The sequence below is a fragment of the Aspergillus stella-maris genome, assembly GCF_047715825.1.
Source record: "Aspergillus stella-maris strain CBS 113639 unplaced genomic scaffold BDV14scaffold_109, whole genome shotgun sequence".
Taxonomy (NCBI): domain Eukaryota; kingdom Fungi; phylum Ascomycota; class Eurotiomycetes; order Eurotiales; family Aspergillaceae; genus Aspergillus; species Aspergillus stella-maris.
Window position 1 is genome coordinate 24,880 of NW_027396903.1, and position 18,346 is coordinate 43,225.

At 47.3% G+C, this 18,346-nt stretch overlaps 7 protein-coding genes across 7 annotated transcripts; 3 read left to right on the top strand and 4 right to left on the bottom strand.

Annotated features, from left to right (window-relative positions):
• Positions 1-1,062: 1,062 nt before the first annotated feature.
• On the bottom strand, positions 1,063-1,928 carry BDV14DRAFT_193943 (sulfotransferase family protein; the record flags this gene model as incomplete). The annotated part of the gene is made up of 3 exons (XM_073771848.1): positions 1,063-1,516; positions 1,547-1,758; positions 1,881-1,928. The coding sequence occupies 3 exons, from the start codon at positions 1,926-1,928 to the stop codon at positions 1,063-1,065; spliced, it is 714 nt and encodes a 237-aa protein (XP_073622176.1).
• An 850-nt stretch (positions 1,929-2,778) lies between these two features.
• BDV14DRAFT_193944 (major facilitator superfamily domain-containing protein) lies at positions 2,779-4,447 on the top strand (the record flags this gene model as incomplete). Its single annotated transcript, XM_073771849.1, has 5 exons — positions 2,779-2,904; positions 2,961-3,406; positions 3,461-3,725; positions 3,794-3,992; positions 4,041-4,447. The coding sequence occupies 5 exons, from the start codon at positions 2,779-2,781 to the stop codon at positions 4,445-4,447; spliced, it is 1,443 nt and encodes a 480-aa protein (XP_073622177.1).
• A 911-nt stretch (positions 4,448-5,358) lies between these two features.
• Positions 5,359-7,607, bottom strand: BDV14DRAFT_193945 (major facilitator superfamily domain-containing protein; the record flags this gene model as incomplete). Its single annotated transcript, XM_073771850.1, has 9 exons — positions 5,359-5,413; positions 5,940-6,197; positions 6,262-6,293; positions 6,324-6,412; positions 6,576-6,685; positions 6,776-7,044; positions 7,074-7,181; positions 7,236-7,297; positions 7,379-7,607. The coding sequence occupies 9 exons, from the start codon at positions 7,605-7,607 to the stop codon at positions 5,359-5,361; spliced, it is 1,212 nt and encodes a 403-aa protein (XP_073622178.1).
• A 1,057-nt stretch (positions 7,608-8,664) lies between these two features.
• BDV14DRAFT_193946 (alpha/beta hydrolase) lies at positions 8,665-9,804 on the bottom strand (the record flags this gene model as incomplete). Its single annotated transcript, XM_073771851.1, has 4 exons — positions 8,665-8,829; positions 8,863-9,195; positions 9,262-9,561; positions 9,637-9,804. 4 exons carry the CDS (start codon positions 9,802-9,804, stop codon positions 8,665-8,667), a joined length of 966 nt encoding a protein of 321 aa, XP_073622179.1.
• Positions 9,805-9,993: 189 nt separating this feature from the next.
• On the top strand, positions 9,994-11,045 carry BDV14DRAFT_193947 (uncharacterized protein; the record flags this gene model as incomplete). The annotated part of the gene is made up of 5 exons (XM_073771852.1): positions 9,994-10,436; positions 10,479-10,564; positions 10,612-10,671; positions 10,711-10,736; positions 10,815-11,045. 5 exons carry the CDS (start codon positions 9,994-9,996, stop codon positions 11,043-11,045), a joined length of 846 nt encoding a protein of 281 aa, XP_073622180.1.
• A 4,029-nt stretch (positions 11,046-15,074) lies between these two features.
• BDV14DRAFT_205889 (uncharacterized protein) lies at positions 15,075-15,518 on the top strand (the record flags this gene model as incomplete). The annotated part of the gene is made up of 1 exon (XM_073774813.1): positions 15,075-15,518. One exon carries the CDS (start codon positions 15,075-15,077, stop codon positions 15,516-15,518), a length of 444 nt encoding a protein of 147 aa, XP_073622181.1.
• A 580-nt stretch (positions 15,519-16,098) lies between these two features.
• Positions 16,099-17,024, bottom strand: BDV14DRAFT_193948 (carbon-nitrogen hydrolase; the record flags this gene model as incomplete). Its single annotated transcript, XM_073771853.1, has 3 exons — positions 16,099-16,472; positions 16,532-16,742; positions 16,824-17,024. The coding sequence occupies 3 exons, from the start codon at positions 17,022-17,024 to the stop codon at positions 16,099-16,101; spliced, it is 786 nt and encodes a 261-aa protein (XP_073622182.1).
• Between the last annotated feature and the right edge of the window lie 1,322 nt (positions 17,025-18,346).

Below are 18,346 nucleotides of genomic sequence, written 5' to 3' on the forward strand. Positions count from 1 at the left end.
TTTGAACTTTCTGCACAATTTCTTCGTCCACAGGGGATGCCACGGGTCGGGGTTCTACTAAGTGTACGGGCACATCTAGAACAGCATGCGCTTGCTCGCAGTAGGAAAGGTAGATGTTCTCATGACGACATTTCACATCCTTTAGCTCCTTTATATAACACACATTTTCGATGTGTACGCATGCTTTGTATCTTGCCTCAAAAGGCCTTTCAATGGCGCCATGACAGGTGACGCTGCGCCCCGATCCTCGTAGGCCGCCGCATGGCTGTACCTGTTTACCTGGGTGGTCCTAAAGTCCTGTGCGACGAAGTAAGGATGACCTTTGTTGTCCCTGATGAAGGTGTGGATTGTGAGCTTGCTAATGCCCATGCCTTTAGGCCCAAGCTCGTACTTGGTCCGGATGAAGGGGTAGCACATCCCGCGGGGATCCGGAGAGTCGCCATCCTTGTCGTTTACAGACATCACTAGTTAGAGTTCCATTGTAATTGATATGACGTGCATGTAATTAGTCTATTCTTGCTCCTGGCATCTGGTGCAACATACTAGAAAGCTCTAATCAATAGATAATGAGAATAACCCACTTGCAATGGATGATGAACGTCATGGTAAGTAAGACGAGCAGGGATGAGACGTATGGATTGACAAGTCTAAAGTGGTATTAATTAAGGGCTGCTCGCTTGTTGTTGAAGATTTATTTGTTGGTTGTTTGATTGCTTAGTCAGGTATATGGGAAAGCAGAAGTTTACTGCTAACGCGTCTTTTCTACTGTCCCCTACTGGTATACACGCTATAAAGGGATGAGTTATGGGTATTACCACTATCCATAGGTCTAGCTTTGCATAAAAATAAGGGGCTTTAGTATTTTCATCTTCCCTGGGAGTTGCTAGTACTACGTCCCGCGAAGTTGTTTATTTACAGCGCCAAACAATATCTTTCCGCGATATCTTATATAGGAGGCTTGAAGACCTAGAACAAGACATCCCATTTTCCTATTTGATACTATTAAAGGAGTGGGACGTTGACACTTAACTATATCCCAGCTTGATCAACCACATGAACCAACTACGATTTCGTAATTTTGAACAGCCACCTGAAACATACATAGAGTACCAGCATCCTTCCTGACTTCTCAACCATCTCCTTTGCATTGTAGAACAAGGCATCTTGGAAACGCTTCTGGAAAACTGACACCTGGTTTCCTGTGGGATACGGCTGCCGTGGGAGAGGTTGCCCAAGAAACTTGCATAGTGGTTCCCAACCCTCGCTAACCTTGTATACCAGCAGGTTCTCGGGTGGGACAATCTCCTTAACACGGGCATAATGGGCCCTGAAAGCTTTGCAGCCATTCGCTTTGAAGTTATTATTAAAGTAGTGCTTCCAAATCTTTTTCCATGTGGGTTGTAACCAACGCGTGTGCATTATAAAGACATTCTCTAGTAGTTGCCATAGTGGTAACAGGGGGTGAGAGAGCACAGGTTCGAAGGTTTGCTTGACAGAGCTATTGACGGTTGGCATTCTACCCTGGGTTGTAGTGGAATGAATTCACCTATGCCATTTATTAACATCCCTATCTATAAGTATAACCTTTGCTTCGGGATATGCTTCTATAAGCTCTTCCGCGAAAGCAGCTGCTGGAAAGTCGCAGACGGCTTGACAATTACCCAATAGCTGGTTGAAGGCTTCTCGGCCAAAAGGCTTTCCAACGCCATCGTACTTGGCTCGGAGTGCTTCGTACCACAGCTCGCAATCACGAGGGTTCTCTAGAGTCGCCAAATAGCCATGATATGTGTTATTATAACCAAGTGCCCTTAAAGCCTGCCTTAATGCTGCATATGTTTATTAGCCTCGATCGCACAGGACTACATAATAAAAAAAAAAACTTCACAATCAGTCCCTGTCCGACAGAGTCCAAGCGCCAGAACCTTCATGGGCACTTGGCGTTTGCCATGTCGTCAATCAATTCTGGTGACGGTCCTGACAATATCGTGGAATTGGTATGTGGCCATGACTGGCTATTGGGGAAAAAAGGTACTACGCAGTATTTATTCTTAATGCCTCTATGTTGAAATAAACCGAAAAATCCAATCTATCTTACAGGTTCCACTTGCCTTTGTATTATTCTGCTCTGTTTTGTATTGTCACATCATTCTCCCAAAAGGTACCTACTACCGCCCTGGTCGCCCACTACATGACTGTTGACTGTTTTATCTTCCACAGGTTTCAAGGGTATACCCAGGGCCTACATACTTGCGAACTAAAAACCAGGTAACCCTTTGTAAGCAACATTTTTGCCTGGTGCTTAAAGCCTTGTAAATCAAGGTTATATAGGAATATAGACGCTGCATACGTTTAGGTAGTATACTATATACTTAAGTACGGGACAGCACTCCATAGTGTATTTATATACTGTATCGAGTGGTAGCATCACACTCGAAGCCAACATAAAATGGTTACGCAAGAAAAAAATGTTAAGGGATCGGGTTATTTAGCGTTAGTATGGTATTATTGCCCCTGCGCTGTAGCCAGGAGGCACTCCTCCCGCTGTTGCTCGGCGCGACTGGTTACATCTAATGTCCCGTAACAGCTGAAGATGGTGGTTTTTATCGGTTCCCGTGAGGTGCGGGATATGAGCTACCTATAGGGCGAGGGATTCCTTAAACACACTCGGACCCATCGAAAACATAGTTATCCGCCGGTTCGAGGAGTCGAGTACACCTTCTAAATGTGTTTTCGACACAAGGACCCAGCCTCGAAGCAACAATTGTGCCTATCTGGACCATGGAAGGTCACCAGGACTCTATTGGCTGGAATGCATTCAGATCAGATTTATTCCTGGTTGGAAGCCTGATGTTATTATCATTGATGACGGCATTGGACGCTACAATCTTGATCCCAACGCTACCAGTACGATATTCACCTCTTTTTGGATGGAGAACGACTGACATATTTTCCCATATTAGACTTTGGCAGAAAGCCTTCACGGGACTGCCACCGACGCATTTTGGGCGGGCACTTCATTCCTTCTTGCAAACGCCGTCTGCCAACCAGTCATCGCAGCCATCTCCGAGATCTTCGGCCGACGGGATCTACTTGTAGTTATGATCCTGGTATTCTCCCTTGGAACAGCTGTAGCTTGTTCAGCGCACGGTTTTCCTCAGCTTCTCGCAGGCCGCTCCATCCAGGGTATTGGCGCGGGAGGGATTTTCTCCATGGTGCTGGCTATCTTCACAGACATTATTCCCCTGCGCTTGCGACCACGGTATTGGGCTGCGATACAAGCTGCCTGGGCTGTGGGAACAGTAGCAGGGCCGGTTATTGGGGGTGCCTGCTCCCATCCTAAGACATGGCGATGGGTTTTCTACATAAACTTTCCCATGTGTGCTATTTCATTAGTGGCGGTTCCCTTGTTATATCGGCCTACACAGTCGTCTGAAACAATGACAGAAGACTTGTTTGTGAGAAGACTGTATCGACTCGACTATTTCGGTTACGGGATGTTTTTGGGTAGTACGACCAGTTTCTTGGTTGGGGTTACATTGGGGGGTGTGCAGTACGACTGGGAATCTGTCCAGGTTCTTATCCTAATTGTCTTTGGATTGGCAGGGATATTGCTGACAATTACATGGGAGAGATACTGCGCCGAGAACACTTTTCTCCCAGTTTCGGTTTTCGGGGATTGTCGAACGACAGTTGCGTATCTCCTTGGAATGCTTCAAGGCTTAATTGTACGTATAGCACTCGTAGCCCACCGGGTATCTATGGCAAGCAGAGGGTACTGACAGGTTTGTTCTAGCTTTTTACTGAAGCCTTCTACATCGCTCTTTACTTCGAAGGCGTCAAGCTATGGGATCCCCTAAAGACAGGGCTAAGCAGTCTGCCCATGACAGCCGGCATGCTTCCAGTCTCAGTCGTGATCGGAATCCTCATGACTCGCACAGGCAAATACCGCTGGTATCTCTGGACTGGGTGGCCACTTACCACACTCGCATCCGGTCTCCTTGTCCTCCTCGACTCGGAAACAAAATTAGTGGTCTAGATAGTTCTGTTAATCATTACGGGTGTAGGCCATGGTTTTCTTCTGGGCCCTGGCTTGTTTGCCGCGCAAGCCACTTGTACTCAGGGTGATGCTGCTGTAGCAACGTTGATGTATAGCTTCATGCGCAGCTTTGGGATGTGTCTCGGGGTTGCTGCTGGGGGCACGATATTCCAGAATGTGTTGAAGGATCGGTTGAATAATGATGGACTTCCCGCGTGGATTGCCGCAGATGCGCCGGCGTATGCACAGAAATTGAGAGATATGAAGCATACAGGGCAGACGCCAGGTATCAGGCGGATTATTCAGCACGATTTTGCTCTGGGTTTTCAGGCGGTCATGGCCTTGTTGACAGGAATCGGCGCTATAGGGTTTGGTCTAAGTCTTTTTATTAAACAGAGGGTTATGGACTGAGTACCACCTCTCGGTGTAATAAAGTCGACTGTACTTTAATCTATGCAACCCTCGAACTAATGCCTGCTGAGAGAAGTTGAAAAGCAAACGCAACTGATGCAGTATGAGCGGGGGAGGCTCGTGTGTTTATACATATCATCACCTCACTTTCTTCTCCAGTCCTGACATATACATAAACGCCAGTAGACAACAATGACTACCCTGCCCGTAGCAATGTGATGAAGAAGTGATATTATTCCCATCCAGATATATATAATCGACCCCCTTGCCTCAAGATAAAGTTATTTATTCTCTGTTTCCATGCCTCTGACACCTTCAGACGGACCTTGGATTGGCACGTCTCGTAGAACATAACATTGGGATGGCGGAGCTGTCTGCACAATAAACCGCAGACCATTCGTGCTCTGAGAGGCAGAACCTGAGCCACAGGGTTGCCGCACAACAGCCTTTTTCAACTGATTCAGGATCACAAAGTTAATCTTCAGTTTGATCCCATACACACAGGGCTTGAAGGCGGCCTGCAGGTAGAACACACCAGCGCACTGGATCCCAAGAAGGGCTATATCCAACACAATGATCATAGCATTCGCATATACGAGCTGCAATAGCATCCCTTTATCTTCCTTGACTTGCTGTGTTGGATTGATCGCGCCACTGCTTCTTTGAGATATAATAGGAGTTGCACCAGAGGGAGGGGACATGGACGTGGACATCTCAGACGCCCCGCGGCGTTCTCGAAATGGCAGAGTTTCGCGCAAATATTTTGCTAGAGTCATTGGAGAGACGCTTTGTTCCTGACGCTTCAATGTTTCCATCAGGCTATCCCACTGTGATCTCGATCCTTTTTTCTTTGAGCGGTTCTTGGCTGGTTTGTTTTCGCTGCCATCAACTGACTCTATTTGCTTCTTCCATCAAGATGTAATCGGTGTAATCCCTGCACGAACCTGATCCTTTGCAGAGGATAGTCTATTTGGAGTCTCAGGAATAGGTTTATCTTGATTCTTAGTACGACAGCGTCACCCTGACAACCCCCTAGCGATTAACATACGGCAAGGAGAAACATGAAAGGACAGTCATGTCAGAAGGTGTCGATACCCCTGTCCATGTCAGCGATCACAATTTACCAAACAAGCATTTGGCACCCAGGGACATTTAGCCACAATCCAGGATGGTTCCCGACAATCACCTTGCTCCTCAGCTACTCAGCCAGAACGCGTCCAAGTCAAGGCAGCCCTATCGGAGGATTACCGTGATTTGGCTGGGGGTACGCCGTTGTTCGCATGATGGATCTTGACTCAAGGTAATTCAACGTCTAAATTCTTGTCCTATACGGAACTACACCCAGGTCCCCTGCACCTCCTAAGGCTGCGCATTTTCGACGCGTTCAACGTCCTCCTTCCCTCTCTCAGCAGACTCACGGCGCCCCCCTCTCTCCTCTCTCATCGCTTCCTCCCAAATCTCGTTTTTCTTCTCCTCTGTCAGTCCATACCACGTATTCGCAATATTCGTGTCCCCGAATAGCGCCCCGATCTCCTCGAGCGTCCGTCCCTTCGTCTTAGGAAGGTAGAAGTACAGCAGAATAATATATACCACACTAGGGCAGATGAGGACTAAATAAAACTTCCACCCGATCTCATCCATTGCGATTGGGGCGACGGAGAGCGTGATTTTGGATGTGATGTAGAAGGAGGCCAGGGAGAGAGCCACACCAGCTGGGCGGAGGTGGTTGGGGAATATTTCAGCCACATACCTATACCTGTTAGCATGCACTCTGAACTGGAGTGGGAGAGGAGAGATGGGGCTTGGTAACATACACATACTGCGTGGCGTCCATGAAGAAACACCACTAGAAGATGTAGCAGAAGCAGAAGAATACCACTGCCTTGAGACCTGCTTGGTTGCTAGTTTTAAGATACTCTGTACTTAGTACACAAAGGAATATGCACGAGGCGAGTGTTCCCACGGCTCTAATAAGTAACATCGTGCGGCGGCCAAAGTGATTAATGTAGAAGGCCGTGAAGGAGTTTCCAAAGCTGTCCCATTACCCATTGTTAGCACATTCCATTTAAATGGAAGTAGGAGAGAACATATATAGTAAGTGTATTCCAAACCGCATTAAGCAGTAAACTAATGGAGCTGCCCTGCCCAAGCTGTCCGTAGATGAGCACTCCATAATTTGCAATAACATAGATGCCTAAAAGCTGATTCCTAAACATGAGCATAACCCCAACCACTAACCTCTTTAGGTTGGGTTTTGTCTTAAAAAGATTAACCTAGTAATTTGGCAGCAAATTATTAATCTTAAATTGCTTCTTGATTAGATAGAACTCTTCGCGGGCCCGGATATTGCTTGGGTCGCCCTTTGTCCTGTGTAACTCGCACATGATATTAAAGGCTTCGCGCTCCTGGCCTTTAAAAAGGAGCCAGTGGGGAGAGTAAGAAATAAATCTGTGGCCAACCAAGAAAATCAGAGGGAAGACGCATTGGAAGGCGAGTGGGAAGCGCCAGCTAAATTGGGCGCGTGGGCTGTTATTTAACATAAAGGAGCAGGCATAGCCCAGCCAGCCAGCAAGGGAGTAGCCTAGGGAGTATGCGACCTATATGGATAAGTAGGGGGGAGAGAGACATGATTGGCATAACATACTCCTGTAATAGCGACCATTGCACTGCGGGTTTCAGGCATTAAGACCTCAGCTTGGTACATGGGGACGACGCAGGCCAGGACACCAGAGCCCTGGCATAGTCTGTTAGCTAGCCATTTTAAAAAGATATGGATACAACATATAACACCAGCAACCCCCCTGCCAATAATAAACATGGCAATATTCACACTCCCCGTGCACATGGCCCCTCCCATAATCAGCACCAGACACCCCAAGACCATTATTCACTTCCTCCCAAACTTTTCCATAGACCAAACTTGGAATATACATCCTGCAACAGCACCGGCCGAATTCACACTATTTAGGGCCGCTATTATCCTTGTTGTATGGTCATACCCTGGCTCTCCTTGGGGTGCGAGGTTGAAATATATATAAAGATTTAGTTCTCTAACTGTTAAACTAATAATAGCCAGTTTATACGCCATGGATATCGCGCCAATGGCAGCGAGGATGGCTACCCAGAGGTTGTAGGGGTTAATGGTGGTTTTGGTTAGCATGTTAGCATAGGTTTTAAAAAGTAGAAAGTATAGGGATATAGTGCGTATTTATTATTAATGCGTAGAGGGAGAGAGACAACTTATGGTCTACGGCTATGTAAAACTTGACCTATAAACACTAATCATGGATAGATAGTGGATAGTAGGCAAGGTGTGAATTTAAGTCCACTTCCCCTTGTCTGGGGGGTGGAGGTTGTATCCACAATTACAGTCTCCAGGTCTTTTCCCCGGCTTCGGCAGAGTAATTCTGTATAATTCCTGTGACTGGCTGTCTTGTCTCCTGTGGGGATACCTCAAGCTACATCACGACTCTTAGCATCCCCGGATAAACCCTGGATATAGTATTATTGCTGCCTATACAAGCGTTGGCTTAGTTCGCCAGCCGCGTACCTTATAGGCCTTAAATATTGTAGCCGGATGCTCATACTCCAAACCATGCTGACAATGTCGCGGTGTGCGAATAGCCTTGTTATATTCCGGTTCGGCAGAATCATCCAGATCCTTGGGATCGGCCTGGTCTCGATGCGAAGGACTGTTGCCCTCGAGGCGAGAATGGCTCGACGCGAACCCTACCCCAGCCTGACGTCGCCACTCGTACCAGCAATGGGTAGGATCTTCATTCCAGGGCTAGCAATGTTCGAATAAACCAACGAGGTCATATCAGATATTAAAACCAACGCCGCGGAGACCTTCCGATCGATCCCATTATGATTAAAACAACCATTTGACCTCGAGTCGCTCTGCCTTCGGTAGACCTACCTCTTCTCACCGAGGTCAGCCGGGATTGCTTATCAATTGGGTACTGTTGCGAGTTGCACTGAGGGCCAACCAGCACTCTAAGTGACCATCGAAGCTTCTTTACAGCCGATTCGCAAAGGCTCCCCGAGTTCTGCGCACCTCAAAAGGGACGACCTCCACCCAGGGGCACTGACAATGCTATAATTCCAGATCCCCCTTCCCTTGTCATGGATACAGGCACTCGCCAACATTTATTGCGAACACTCTATTTAAAGGAGAACATGGTTGGGGTTTTGGTGTCGGTTACAGTTTAAAATTACTATGATTCAAACGCAGCGGCAAGCCTGTCACATAGAAAGCCCACTTCGTCTTTACCCTTCTGTAACACCCTGTCCATAACAATAAAACAATGTGGCACTCCCTTAACAACCTTGACCTCTGCATGGACCCCGCCCTTGTTTAATTTCCATGCATATTCCTCGCCCTCCCATCACAGCACGTCAAGACCAGCAACTACAACCAGGGCCCGGGGCAACTGGCCAAACATTTCCTTGTCGGCCAAGAGGGGTGAGGCCTCGGGATTCAACCATTTGGTTGCATTTGGCAAGTAATGCCGCCGGTACCAGAGCATCTTGTCAACGGGAAGAGCAGCCGTATACTCGTAGCTTTTGTACGTCTCGCTGGTCTCGACGGTTTCTGTATTGTCGGTGACCGGAACCACCAAAGTCTGATAGAGGAAGCCTCTACAGCCACCGGTGGTACGCCTCTCCGCGAAAAGCCGGTGTCCGATGGCTTTCTGTGTCATGATAGTAGCCAAATTCCCGCCAGCGCTTGAACCGCCGACCGCCAGCTTCGCCAGGTCGAGGTTCCCAATATCGAGGTGTGCCACCGCGGCCCTGGACACAACTCACAGCACCGCCTCCCAAGCATCATGCACGGTGGCAGGGAAAGGATTTTCAGGTGCCATTTGGTAGTCGGTCGTTATCACGACGCAGTTGGCGCGCACGCACAAGTTAGTGTACAGGTTATTTTCCGAGTCGATGTTGCCGAGCACCCAGCCACCACCATGATGCCACAGGAACACTGGCCAGCCACCTGGCTTCGGTGGCGCTCCGGGAGGCACAAGTACCTGGACAAGGACAGGAGGACCACTGGATTCTGTACGAGGGATCTGGACATCAATGGTGCTGCCGACGGGTATCGGGTCGGTTCCTCCCTAAGACAGGGTGCGAGGGTTAGATTTCAGATCGAGCTACTTTGAGAATGCGAGTCCTGGTAATGAATATCTTACCGGGATTATCTTGCCTCCAACGCGTGACGCAGCGACAGGCTGGTAATGCACCTGAGGCGCGTGAAGCAAATACTGGTTGTAGAACTTGGCAAATTCAGGATCAGCCAAGTCTCTGATCAACTCGTGCAGAGGATAAGGAGGCTGGGGATGACTGGTCTTAGTTTCCATGTCTGAAATAGCTGGAGAGTTATTTAGATGCTATTAACGGCGCCGAATGCGTGTTTTTGTGTGTTTATAATTGGGGATAGGGTATTTAAAGTAAAGTAATGCCCGCGTAGAGTGCCTGTGTAAGACATGATAAAAACATTACTCCTCCGCAGTCGCATTCCAGGATTGTCTTTATTTGCTATTCACAAAATGGCGGGCTTAGAACCCACCAACAGGGGAAAAGCATTGTACAAATGTAATCTGACCATGATCCTGGGCAAGGCTCCCATCTATCGTGCAAGTGACTTAATGCTTCACTGGGTTGACTGCCTTGCCAACCCTCCAGAGCTGCACATTCTCCAAGTTAACCCAGACACTAGGGATGCAATTGAGGCGGCGGCCCGTGTCCTAAAGCTTGAGGATAGCGTGACAGTGCAATTTTTCCACAAGGGCAAGCCAGGAAGTTACATCTGCGCGTACTACCAAGGGGCGGCCTTCCTTGATAAGGCAACTGGAAAACTTGAGATTGTCAAGGAGATTATCAAGACTAAGGACTATGACAAGCTCTGCTTTAATAACAGCAAAGCTAATGCTGCAGGGCGCTTTTGGCTTGCAGAGATTAACATCAAGGCCATGGCCTATGGTCCCAGCAAGTTTCCTAAGAACTATGGCACCCCGATCGGCCGGCTCTGAAGATACGACCCTGACAGTAGCTTGCATGAGATTGGCTCTAGATTTGTCTATGGGAATGGTCTGGCTTGGAGTCCGGACAATATAACTAGTAAGGAATCCTCCTGTTTGTAGAATTTAAAGCTAATCTTTAAACAGTGTATGTAAACGACTGTGTGGCAATAAAGGTCTTTAAATATGACTTTGACGTCTCTATGGGTGCAATTTTAAATAAAAAGCTGTTTATTAATTAACAAGACAGCTTTGGCAAGCCTGATGGCATGGTCGTGCAGTAAGCTCCCTCCTTCGCCTGTGTACTTACTTTTGGGATTACCAATAAATGGCATAAATAGCACTGACAGCAATTTGTGGATTGCAATGTTGACTCCAATCAAGTAATAGTATTTTTGCCCCAGGGCAGACACTTAAGGGACATTATCTTTTCTGCAAGAAACATGGCATGCACCACATGGGGTAGAAGAAATCTGGATGTTCTTTTTATTGCTACTGGTAAAGACAGGAGGTCTACAGCAAAGGATAACCAAGGAGGGCATATGTTTAAATACCGTGCGGTTGGGACCAGGGGAATGTAAAGTTTAAGTTTGGTGGTTAAGTGGCAAGATTATATATAATAGGCAGACAACATCAAACATCCAACAGACTATAGAATATATAAAGTTTGACAAGACTAGTACCTGGATTTTATTAACAGAAGAACAATTGTCTGCTTGGTAAGCGACCAAGTGTCTCTCTTGCTTCCTCCAGTAACTGCCATTGGCAGCCCTCTAGGGCATTTCTTGCTGCGACGATTAATGCTGTCGTCCTATTCACACCTTGGAGTAAACCATGATCACTGTCCTCTATTAGGCCATTCAACATGTGAGATAGATACTCCTTTGCTGTCCACTGGGCCTGGGGCATTAGTTTGTCTGCGCCCTCTTGGAATGCTCTATAGGCCCAGAGGACAAGTAGGGTGTTGTATAGCACCCATGGTCTAATAAGGATGTTGTCCTTTCTGGCTACATATCTCGTCCAGGTAAACATAGTTTCCTGGATGAGAAGGAGACAATGGCTAAGCATTCTTTTTGCATTTTAGTCATGCGCCTACTTTCTAATCTGCTTATACGCGCGAGCAAACTGTAGGCTGTTGCTTGATACACAATCTCCTGTTGCGAGATTTAGAGCTCCTGCTAGGACATGAAAGTTAATTAGAGAGACATGGATATTGACATGGGCAATCCTCTGGAGAGGTCAGGCAGCCTCCAGACACAGCAATGGCGTGCGACTTAGTAGACTAAACGACCAAGTATCAATCACGCGGTCAAGTCAGTCTTTCCAGCCGTCCTGTTCTGGTGTTGTTAAGGATGACCCGACACCTTCTCCCCCAGTCTCCAATGCCTGGTGCTGGTCAGATAGATAGGATGCAGTCTGGTCTCTTGTAATCATGTGCCGAGTCAAGTAAAGCAACCCATGTAGTAGTACAAAGCGCGCAAAGGGACTGTATGTATGAGGCACAGGCTGCCTTGCAAGAAGAGCACGGATTGCTGGTAGAAAGAATGGAGTCGATTGCGTCCTTAATCGCTCCTGATTCCAGATGGCTGCTGTGGGTGCCTCCCAGAGCGCATTAGCACATGGGAGAGGGAGATGGATGTTAGTAAGAGACAGTGCAGCCAAGTAATTAAAAATGGAAGAATATTGTGCATCCATGACAAATGCAAAGTATGCAGCTTGGTATGAGAGCTCTTGTTTAACCCAGCGAAGCCACCGGTTTTTAATAGAGGATGTGTCGCCTTCCTCTTCTCGTACAGGTGAGTAGCAACTTCCCCTCCTCATAAGCTGTGTAAGAATTAGCAGATCTTCCTAACATACAGAACAAAGCTTTGACCTACTATAATGACTAAATAATGGAAGATGTGTGCCATTTCATGAAGTCTACGAGTTGAAAACATCTTCTTATATGACTGAACCACCAACAGCGCCTGCACCACCCACAAAGGAGCCGGTGCTTGGAAATTTAATGACTGTCAGAATTATGGTCAGGGACGACAGTATAGATAAGGGGAGCCGCTTCACTAATACTAAAGATCAGCCATCAGAGGTTTTCATGGATCTTCTCTGCCACTTGGTAATGCTCCTTGTTAGGCAAGAGTGTTGCACCCAGCATTAAGAGTACAACAAGCAATAAAGGCAGTGCATCTGGCATAGAAAAGGTCAGTCTATGCAGCAGTGAGAAATGCGGGTTATAGTTCTGCCAGTAACTTTCCATGAACCACTCTAGGTTGGCCGTGTTAAAGAAGGATGACAACAAAACATTGGCTGGTAACAACACCAAGGCTGACAGCACCTTGTCTCAAGGTATGGAGTGGACAGTTTCACTCCTTAAAGTAATAGTTTCGCAGCCTTGAGAGGTCCTTGACCTGGTGGGGGACCATACTAGCTGCTCTATGACCGGATTTATGACACTAATGGTGTCAAGATCTGCGGACGGATCCCAAGACTCAATTCCAAACAACCAGTCTATATCGACGTTCAGACCTGCTGTATTATTAGACCCGTTAAAGAAACTGAGATATCTTGCATCTAAATGTTTCTTGCTTGATGTGTCTTTGCTGGAAATCATCCTCAGCGCACTAATGCTTGTTTGCTCAGTCGCGTTGACAAGGATCTCCAGAGTCCCCAGCTGATCGCGCAAAGATGCGATGGCATCTTTAGTGATTGGGAATTGTCCGTGTACCTCAAATGCTGGCTTTAGGGGACTGTTACCTGGATTGACTGCTGGCGTACCACTTGTTGTAAAGCCCCCAGAGTTTCGGTAGGCCATACCGCGGTCATGCCGGCGCGTGTGTCGCTGGAGCAGGTCAAGACGCACAAAGTCTTTATGACAGACATGGCATTGATGAATTTTGCGTGGTTAATCTGTTCACGCCCTTATCAGCTTGGCCAGATATCAAGTCAATGGGGAAACCTATGGTTAAGACGATGTTAACTAAGGTGTTCACGTCGTTTAAAGCGCCTCGAGCAGCCTGACTCTAAACATACATAGGGCATCTTGACATTAACCAACAGCGTAGCTCGCTTAATAAAGGGTAAGGAAGGTCGGGGCTTGGGTGTGATAGTGTCAATGCCCAGAAAGTTGGAGTAATCCTGGAAGATGCCCGCGTAAGGGTTAATCTGGCCAGACATTCCTTCTTTATCAAGTGGGTCTATCTCCATTCTCTTAATATCTGGGGTTGATAGGCATATCCCCTTATATATAGAGGCTCTCGCACAGCAGCCATCTTAACAACAGAACACCACTATGGAGCGCGTCAAGCGAGCATTTAGTTCCCCAAAAGCCTTCTATCAGGCAATTCGTCTTGAGAGCTCCTCCTCTTACCTTATTAACAAGGACTTGCTCCCTTTCCCTGCCGACTGGCAGACCTGGAATACATGGAGTTTCCTCGCCTACTAGTAGAGTGAATCGTGGAATGTCTTTACATGGAGTATTGGCTCGTCACTCATTTCTACTAGGGCCACTGTGCGCGATGCTCTGCTTGTTGTCTTCTTTGCCAACCTGCTCTTGGCCGCTGTTATAGTTCTTAATAGTTCTGCTTCCGCGTGTTATCATGTTGGATACCCTGTTCTCTCACGCGTTAGCTTTAATATCTATGGATACTACTTTATTATTGTGCTTTAATTAGTTCTAGGTATTATATAGGGTGGTGTCCAAATGTACTTCAAGGGCCAGTTTATTAGTATCTGCCTATGATGCATCTTCCCCAGCTGGGAGAAGGTCCCAAATAACATCCCTGAAAGCCAATATATTACCACCCAGACAATGGTCGGATTTTTCCTCGCCTTCATCTTTACTATCCCGTTCGTCTTCGTCCATACATCACGTATCCAGCACCTGTTCACTGTTAAGTTAGTGGTACTGCCCTTGGCTGGTCTTGGGATAGTCATCTGGGCAACAAAAGCAAATGGCAGCATGGGCGCATCTTTACTAGACTTACACGCTAAATTAGCCAGGTCATCTACCAAGGTCTTTGCATGGGGAGTTGTCTTGTAGTTTAATGCCATGATGGGATTTAACTTGGCTTTGCTTGTTACCATTCCAGACATTACATGATATACAAGAACTCGCAATGCACAGACTTGGGGTTAATTAATTGCGCTGCCTATTGGCCAGATACTGTGCATGTCTTTTGGGGTTATCAGCACAGTACTTACTTGCCAGGATTCCATTTCCCAATACTTACTAACAATGCGGCATTTCATAGTCTGTAGTACTTAATTTACATGGTGAAAACTTCTGGAACCCATATGACCTGCTAAATGGTATCCTTGACCATGGTTATACCTCATCTACTCGCGCCAGGGTGTTTTTCGCTGCTACAAGCTTCACCTTTGCTACTTTAGGCACTTTAATTACCTGTAACTTTATCCTATTTGCAGTTAATATAACATGTTTGCTTTTTAAGTACCTTAATATTATGCAAGGCCAGTTTCTCTATTTAATTCTTGCCTTTGCGATTGTTCCTTGGCGCATTATTACCTTAGCCACGGGATTTCTTAATTTCCTTAATGGCTACTCTATCTTCCAAGGTCCGGTCGTCGCCATAATAATCGTGGACTATTTAATCATGCGTAGGGGAAACATGACCTTGGCCGACATGTACACGTGGTCCTCATCGGGCCTATACTACTACCTCCACGGTGCCAATCTCCGAGCTTTCGCAGCCTTTGTTGCTGGGTTCCTCCTCCCTTTGCCGGGCTTTATCGATTCTTTTGGCATGGGCACCTCGCTTAATAAGGCGGCCTCTCACATGTACGCTCTCGGATGGGAACTCAGCTTCCTTGTCGGTGGCACAACGTACCTCGTCCTCGGTCTCATCTGGCCCGTGCCTGGTGACGAGCGGTCCATGGGCTTCGAGCAGGCATCGACACATTGTGAGTCGCTGGAACAACCCCTGGTGCTAGAGGCGAGTGTTGGTTTTAATGGGTTAGGGTGCCACGGTGAGAATGAAGCGGAGAAGGTGGACAAGTCAGCCAGGATCTGTTCCCATACTATTCCTGTGTCGGAGTAATTTACCTCCCCGCATTAAGTTGCAATTTAAGCTCAGCCATGAATTGTTCACAGTTATACTGTAAGAGTTGTTCAAGATCAATCCAATATTTCTTAAAATGGGAAATGGAGCGAAGATAAACAAATAGTTCTGCCTTATGCAGACCATTATATAAACGTGGAAATGCCGAACTTGGCCTACTTAACAGGGTTTATATGCAATTTATGAACCAATCAATATTTAAAGGTGCCAGGGAGATACAAGCGAGGAATTCTGCAAGTAGATTTCATTCAATATACAATCACCAAGAGGACCCCAGCAATGGGCTCGAGAAGTTCGCTTAATCCATGGAACGAGGCACAAATAGTGGAACACTATCCCTGTTCATCGTCTATTCCCTTTCTGCAAGCAGCACCTCCAACGGAACATGGGTGGAGAGTAGCGTCTGCCCACTGTTTGGTGTATTATAGGTTGTTCTGGTGGGCTAATCAGCCTGGGTCCGAACAACATAGTGTTTTGGTTGGTCATTAACAAGCAGGCGGAGAAGGTCAGGCCGCGAGTAATAACCAACAGGGTCAGTGAGGTGCTTAGCATAATCGATTTAATCAAGGTCAATGGCACAGTAGATAAGGCCGTTAAAATGGGGGTCTATAGGCTTGGTGAGCTGTCGCCCATCAGGGCCAAAGACTACTGCGCTGCCTCCGCCGCCACCGAGCATGAAGCTGCCCTTGGATGCGCCTGCCTGGCCCTCACTATTGAGCTTCGCGCCTTCCACGGACAAGGGCTGGTTCATGACAAGGCAATACACGCCTCCTTCCAGTGCATATGCCCGGCTTGCAGTGAGCTCGTTGGCCTCGCGGCAGACCAAGTATGGCTCTAGTCTGCTGTTGTACTCGCCATTAAATGGCCAAGCGGCAATATAAACCTGTTCACCCTGGGTATAAGTGTGGTATTTAAGGAGAGGCTGGAGGTGTTCTGCATTGGTATTAACAGGACATTTAGATTGGCATCTTCTCGTGCAAGAGGTCACTCACCCCAGCAGTTAAGCATGCCAATTTTACCTAGAGGCATATTAACAACCATTATAAGCAAATCGCCAGTCGAGTCACCAAAGAGCGTGCGCTTGACATGGGTGGGCTTTGTCTTGCAACAATGTAAGAGGATATTGCCATCTGGCCCAATCAAGACCTGGGCCAGGTAAAGACTTGCATTAACACGCTCGCTGAACCCAAAGCCAACATAAATCTAATTTTTGGCCGCGCACTGACGGATTGCAAGCATCTCCTTGCCATAGGCAGACATGCTGTTAGCCATGTATTTCTACACCAGTGGAATGTTTTCCTTGTAGTTGCCAGACCAGAGGAAGTTGGGATAACCAGGAACCCATACCTTGCTAAAGGCAATGAGCAATGCGCCATTCTGTTTCACCTCTTTAATAAGGCGGATTAATTTGGCAATTGCTACTGTCTTGTCAAACCAGCAGGGCTTGGCTTGGCAGATGGCCGCTTTCCATTGTCTGATGGACATGTCAAGAATGTGTGAGAGAGGATAACTGAGATGAGGTTGTGGATGTGAATCTGATCCCATCCAGTACGTCGGCGGACACAATATATAGCTACAGCTCAGCCACCCTACGCCGTCGACGAGCGACTATCAGAAAGACAGACACTGTCCATGGCATTGTATTAGAGATTCCGGATGTGCATTAGCCATTGGCACCACTAGATAGAGGATTGGACCACTTGGACATACTGTTGGAGATGGAGATAGGCCTGGGTAAGCCATACCCGGACCCATCCTAGGCTTATCGACCACTGGATTAGTATTACCCGGATACCCTAGGCTTATCGAACAAATGACAAATGCCAATAACATGCCTCGATCAAGGCCTTATCTTCAGGCACTGGACCAATGACATCTTCCCATTTTGACGATCAGGTGGGTCGAGGGGCTCGATGTATCGCATCTGTAACGCTTTGTATCGAACCTCTAACGATATGCTTCTTCTGCGGTGTTTTATTGGCGAGCAGACTCTTCTTCCTCATCTTACTATGAATTTGGTCCTTTGGAGAGAGATTCTTCAATAATTATATGATTATTGTTGTTATGTCCCCTAAGTCCAGCCCACAGAAGAGAGTCTCCCTTGCTTGCGAGGAATGCCGCACAAGGAGAACACGCGTGAGTCACACCATCTTGGATTCCTGGCCCAAATTGCTGAGAGTATGACGATTAGTGCGATGGAGCCCAACCAGGATGTGGCTCCTGTCTGCAGAAAAACACCCGTTGCGAGTATCGCCACGAGGGAAACAAGCGCAAGTAAGAGCCGACCCCCAAGTGACTGCCCATGTGGTTACAAGTACAATAATATATTCGCTGTCTTTTACGCCAGGCCCCCAAGCAAGCGCTATGTGAAGTCACTGCAGGCACACATTGCCATCCTCGAGAGCCGCCTTGTTGCACTGGGCGAGCAAGTGACACGCCTAGGAAGTGACCAGCCCCAAGAAGCTGTTAATAGTGACATTCTCAGGCCTGGCCCAAATGCTGTCTTAGCTCTTTTGCAATTATCCTTATCCTCTTTAACAACCTTACGTGATCTGGTCAAGGAGCTAACCCAGCGCGCAGGGAGGCTCAACATAGGCGAGGACGGCCAACTACGCTATTTTAGCGCACAGAGTAACTACCATCTGGTCCATGGTCCACTGTATAGCGCGTCTGTTCAGTCTACAATCAGCCTCCAGACTGTAGGGCTGGCAATGGCAGGGTTCCTTGGGAAAGCTGTTGAGGCGTCTCAAGAGCTGCAAGGTCACTTATTAGAATTGTACTGGAGATGGCAGAATCCATGGATGTAC